This window comes from Nematolebias whitei, chromosome 17, assembly GCF_014905685.2.
Source record: "Nematolebias whitei isolate Nwh7 chromosome 17, NemWhi1, whole genome shotgun sequence".
NCBI lineage: Eukaryota > Metazoa > Chordata > Actinopteri > Cyprinodontiformes > Rivulidae > Nematolebias > Nematolebias whitei.
The window spans coordinates 5,389,115-5,395,070 of NC_056514.1; the positions used below are offsets into that span (position 1 = coordinate 5,389,115).

General features: G+C 41.5%; 1 protein-coding gene across 1 annotated transcript in view; it reads left to right on the forward strand.

The window, feature by feature from the left end:
- Positions 1 to 2,101: 2,101 nt before the first annotated feature.
- The window catches only part of LOC119424102 (rho GTPase-activating protein 23), a 188,805-nt gene continuing 184,950 nt past the window's right edge, over positions 2,102 to 5,956 (forward strand). The window contains exon 1 of the mRNA XM_037691572.1: positions 2,102 to 2,398. Coding sequence (XP_037547500.1) covers positions 2,381 to 2,398 — 18 coding nt within the window. The 5' untranslated portion in view covers positions 2,102 to 2,380. The remainder of the gene's footprint in view (positions 2,399 to 5,956) is intronic.

Sequence of the window (5,956 nt, forward strand, 5' to 3'; positions counted from 1 at the left end):
CGCAGGTGGAAGAAGGAGGTTCTAGTAACGTTTTTAATGTGGGGGATAAAAGACATGTCCTGATCAAAACTAACACCAAGATTTTTAACATTAGAGCTGGAGGACAGATTAATGCATCTAAGGAGGGAGAAAGACTGAAACATTCATTCCTAAGGTGCTCAGGTCCAAAAACCAAAACCTCAGTCTTGTCTGTTCAACAGGAGAAAATTAAGGGTCATCCAGGTTTTTATGTCTTTAAGACATGCTTGTAGTCTAAGTAGCTGATTGGATTCATTGGGTTTAATGGACAAATATAATTGTGTGTCATCAGCATAACAATGAAAATGTATCCCATGCTGTTTAATAACTTTACCTAATGGAAGCATATATAAAGTAAAGAGTATTTGCCCAAGCACTGAGCCCTGAGGAACTCCATGACTAACTTTGGTGTATGAAGAAGATTTATTATTTACATTTACAAACTGGAATCTATCACATAGATATGATTTAAACCATTTTAGAGCTGTTCCTGTAATCCCAACATCATATTCAAGCCTCTGTAGTAAAATATTGTGATCAACTGTATCAAATGCAGCACTGAGGTCTAACAGGACCAGTAGAGACACAAGTCCATTGTCTGAGGCCATGAGAATATCATTAGTGACTTTTACTAGTGCTGTTTCTGTGCTATGATGAGCTCTAAACCCTGACTGAAACTCTTCAAACAGATTATTTCTTTGTAGATGTTCACGCAACTGACCTGCAACTATTTTCTCTAGAATTTTCTAGATGAAAGTTAGATTAGATATAGGTCTATAGTTGGTCAGAATTTCTGAATCAAGGTCAGACTTCTTAAGTAAAGGTTTAATTACAGCAACCTTAAAGCTCTGTGGTACATAACCATCCATTAAAGACAAATTAAGTACATCCAAAATGTGGACATTAATTAGGGGGAATACCTCTTTAAACAGTCTGGTTGGGATGGGATCTAGCAGGCATGTGGATGGTTTGGACCTGGCATAAAACATTTGATTGCTATTGATGATGATTGATTGTTTTGGATGGGTGTGCTCTGTTTGCATGTGTTAAAAGTCTGCTTCTGAGATTCCAGCAGGAGGTTGACTTGAAACACAGCAGTGAAGGCTACCTAAGGTTGGCAGGCTGTAGACTGAGGAAGTCCTCTGGATGGGGGACAAAATGTTTCTTCACTTAAAGAAACTGGTCCAGATGACACGATTTAACCTTTTTTTTTGTTGTTGTTAGTTATAGTTTTTTTTATGTTATAAACAGTTTTTATATGTAATATTCACATGTGCCTATAAAAAATTATTCACCCCCTTGTTTGTTTTATGCTTTTATTGTTGTCATAAATCAGTCATGGTCAATTTAAACTGGACTTTATGATAAATAAAAACATTATTAACAAAGTGAAATTACTGAATAAAAATCCATCGTCCACCCACTCATCCATCCATCCATCCATCCATCCATCCACCAATCCATCCACCAATCCATCCACCCATCCATCCGTCCATCCATCCATCCATCCATCCATCCATCCGTCCATCCATCCAATGCAGGTCTAGGCTAGCACTTGCCAGCAGACTAAAACATGGTAGCTCACTAAACAGCTGTGAGTGGAAATAAGACCAAACCAAACTGAGCTGCTTAAAGGTCCAAAGCCAACCAGTCAGCTGACAGAAAATTGCACTAAAAATAAAACAAAAGTAAAGAAATGCAAACAGAGCAGCTCCTGTAGAACAGGAACATTTTCTCTGCTTCTCCCACATCTTGAGAATCATGATGGGTTCATATAAAACCTGGATTTTTTTATTCCCAGTTATTTTGCTAAATAAAATGATGTTCTTTACTCTGCAGCAGGGGTTCGGACTAAGCTTGGTGTTCCCAGCTGACAGTTCGCTCACCGTGGAGTGTGTGGTGCTCTCACTGGAAGAATGAGTGTGACAGCTGCTAGGGAATCCTACTACACCATAAGGTCACATGGTACACTCAGACAGAGTCTATCCCTCTGATCCCTCCACCCCACCCCTCCCCTTTGACTTACTAATGCTGTGTACAGTGAGGCTTGTGGAGGAGGAGGGGGTGCAGCTGAGGCAGAGCAGGAGCAGGAGCAGGAGGAAAAAGAAGCAGAGAGCTGTGTGAGCCCAGATTACAACCACAGCACGAGCGCTCAGGAATAACAGAAACAGTTCCATCTTTTCTCTTCGTGTGAGCTGGGAGGACGGAGAGAACTTCATCCAAGCTGGACCTGCGGTCACACAGGAGGTTATGTGCTCGGGCAGCACTGAGGTGTGTGCAGCGAAGAGCTGGAGGAAGCTGACCTACTGAGAGCTGATCGCAGGGGTTTACGAGCCATGCTGAGGACCATTCTCTGCTGAACATGAACACCATGACCCAGGTGAGGAACTCAAGCCTGGTCTCTGTCTGTCATACCAACAACATCACATCAATACAAATACATGCAACACAACAGTGAAGCATTTTGGGAAAACTAATGTTTTAAGTGTGAATACATCTTATTCCATTCAGACAGCAACACCAAGCCAAAGCATCAGCTGAAACATCAGCTGAAACATCAGCTGAAACATCAGCTGAAACATCAGCTGAACGCTTGTGAGAGAATAAAGTTAGCATTTATCCCAGGACGAAGTGATCTCCAGCTCTCCAAACCCAAAAAGATGTTTATGGTTAATATGTTGGGATTAAATTAAGAATGTCCACTTGTAAAGCATGAGAGAATAATGTTTCTGTTGTTATTTACAGAAAGCAATGGCTTCAGGGGCTTCTCGTTGAAGCATTTAAAAGTATTGATGGACTGTATGAGTTGGAAACTCGCAGTTATTTGAACACGTTTCTCAGTGTCAGCCTTTAAACATTTATCTTGTCATATCACATAATCTACTAAAAGCTTAACTTGATAACATCCCAGCCTGAAATGTGACAGAGGCGCTGCAGCCACACAAGATGGATTTAAAACAGTTATTCCTCTTTTTAACCTCAAATCTTTCCCAGTCACTTGTTAGGTTTGTGTTTCAGGCTTAAAGAAATAGTTCCGCTCTTTGACGTTAGCACGCTTAGATTGATTTGTGTTGGACTTTAAGAGGAGGAGGGAATGACTGCCTTTCTTTTCTAATCTGCATTGTGTTTGCAGGAAATGGACACAATCACAGATTAGACAGAACTGTGTTAAAAAACAACAACATGTCATACAGAAATTGTGTTTATAATAGTAGTTAAATATGATACAAAGATTATTTCTTTGTACTACTGTATGCTTGTTTGTATTGTACCCCTGAGCAAAGAGGGGGAATTGGAAACAACCTCCATCCGTCTGTCCGTCTGTGTTGTGAGCATAACTTGAAACATATGTGATGCTACAACTTCCATTTTGGCTTGTGCCTTCATCTAGGAGCAAGAAAGTTGCTGTCAACACTTGGGTTGCCACATCAAAGTCCAAGATACAGCATGTTGGTACAAACAAATGGACCATCCCTATCATTTCCAGTTTTATATTGCTTAACAGTGTAGCTTCTAGGGTGTCCAAGGCCACCAATGTCCACCCCCTGGCTCCTCCATTGTGCCTTGTCTGGAATTTAACTGTTCCCTTCACTCACCAGGATCCATCACTATGTGCTGCCTCAGGCAAGAAACAAACAAACAAACACACACACACACACACACACACACACACAGTGGTGTCGTCGACTGTTTGGTGGTGCGTATACTGCGCTTAGAAACCAAAGTACACTGGTTCAATTTAATCATCAATTTATTTTGAGTTTTAAACATATTGAACATTTCCAAATTTCTTTGACGCTTATATTTGAACAAAAGAACAGCAAACTTAGTACAACACTTGTCTTTGTATTAACAACATGTTATATAATTTATAAAACAGTATCAAAGCAGAACATGTTCAAGTATGAAGTAGTGCGTACAGAAGTATTAATTACACAGTAATTCACTGGATTAGTGAGTGTAATAAACAAGTGTTGCTACAGACACATTGTTAGAGAAGTGTTGAACGTACCGATGACACGGGTCTAATGATGCGTCATGTGTCACTGGACACTTTGAAGTGGATATACTGACATTCTTCAGCTTTTCTAGTGGCTGTACTCCGTACGCCCGTGTATCACTGCCCCACTGCGTTCACACTTACATAAGCAACACCCTCTGTTCTACTACACAATGGAACTCTACCCACTTAAATATGCACCAGAAACATTAAGGGGAACGTGCATTCCCTGAAAAACACTCATCTCAAAGACTACAGACATGCACTATTCAAGTCCCTCAGCGATGGGGGACATCAGGGTGTCGGTTGTTTTTGTTGTCATCACTGGCAGCACGACGGTTCAGTGGTTAGCACTGTTGCCTCACAGCAAGAAGGTCCTGGGTTCAATCCCCGGTTGGACCTGGGGTCTTTGTGTGTGGAGTTTGCATGTTCTTCTCGTGCTTGCGTGTGTTTTCTCCAGGTGCTCCGGTTTTCTCCCACAGACCAACAACATGCGTGTTAGTCTGCCTTCAGGCCCAGGCCAACCTTGACAAAGGGATCTGTGATCTCAGTGGGATTTGTCTGGTTAAATCTGGTTAATACATTTAAAACTCACTGCAGGTGAGGCTTCAGCTGCCTCCCCTGCTGAACAGATGGAGAAGTTATTGACTGCGACAGCGTAGAACTGGCAACCTGTGGTAGACGCCGTGTACTCCATGTGCATTGTGCTTTTAAGAGACGTGCTTTTTATGGACGGAAGTGTCAGGATATCCTGCTCCTGCTGCTGCGCACAAACACAATCACTACAATCAATATGAAGAAGTTCAAGCTGCTGGCACTTCTGGAAGACTATATATTTCATAACGCCCGATGATGGATGCAGTTTAACAAAAATAAAACTGATGAAATGGAAAACATGATGTTCTTAAAAGATAATTACCAATTTTAAAAAGTTAAATTCTTGTTTTTCTAAGTGAGAAAAAGAATATTGCTCTTATTTTATTTTTTATTTTTTTAAAGGGGGCGGGGTTTAAAGAAGAAGCCTGACTGTCATCTTATTCAGTCCTCACATATTCCAGGGGATTGAACCAGTGACCTTGCAATCCCACACTCACCCTCTCTAACCTCTGCACCACCACTATTAACTAGTGTATGTTTTAAAAAACATAATCTTAATGAAGATCTAGAAATGTGTTTCTTTTATTAAAAGTAAACCGCAGTGTGTTTTGGAGCTCAGCTCAGCAGCACAAGCTTTATGTTGTGACTCGTCCTGAGCCGACATGTTCCCAGTTTAGCTGAGTACAGCCTGCAGGCCTCTCACTGCACTTCTCTTTACAGCTCCTCTGATTCACATGTCAATGGTCTCTTCTGCCCTAATGGCAGTGTGGGTTTATGTGTGTATTTACATTTAGTCAGTACTCCTTGAAGAAATACGTTTTGCCTTCTGCCTTTATGGCAGAGTTTTGCACTAACTGATCCTTGTGTTAAGATATGACGCAATTGTAGCCGTTTAGGACAAACGTTGAAAAACAACAAATGATGCTATCTCGTACAACATTAATTCATTTCAGTTCATTTCTATAGCACCAAATCACAACAAAGTTGTCTCAGGGACTTTACAGGAACATTCACATAAAAGCCAGTTAGTAAAGTTCTCTATCCGAGGAATCCAGCAGACAAGATGAATCTTGGCTTCGTTGCAGTCTCCCATCCTGAGCAAGCACAGTGGAGACAGTGGAAAGAAAAACTCCCTTTAACAGGAAGAAACCTCCAGCAGAACCAGCTCAGAACAAGAGACCATCTGCTTTGACCGGCTGGTTGAGAGGACAGGAAGGAGAGACAGACGAACACAGAATGGTAGGTCCAGGTGTAGGCGCAGGTCCAGGTGTAGGTCCAGGTGTAGGTGTAGGTGCAGGTGTAGGTGCAGGTCCAGGTGTAGGTGCAGGTCCAGGTGTAGGT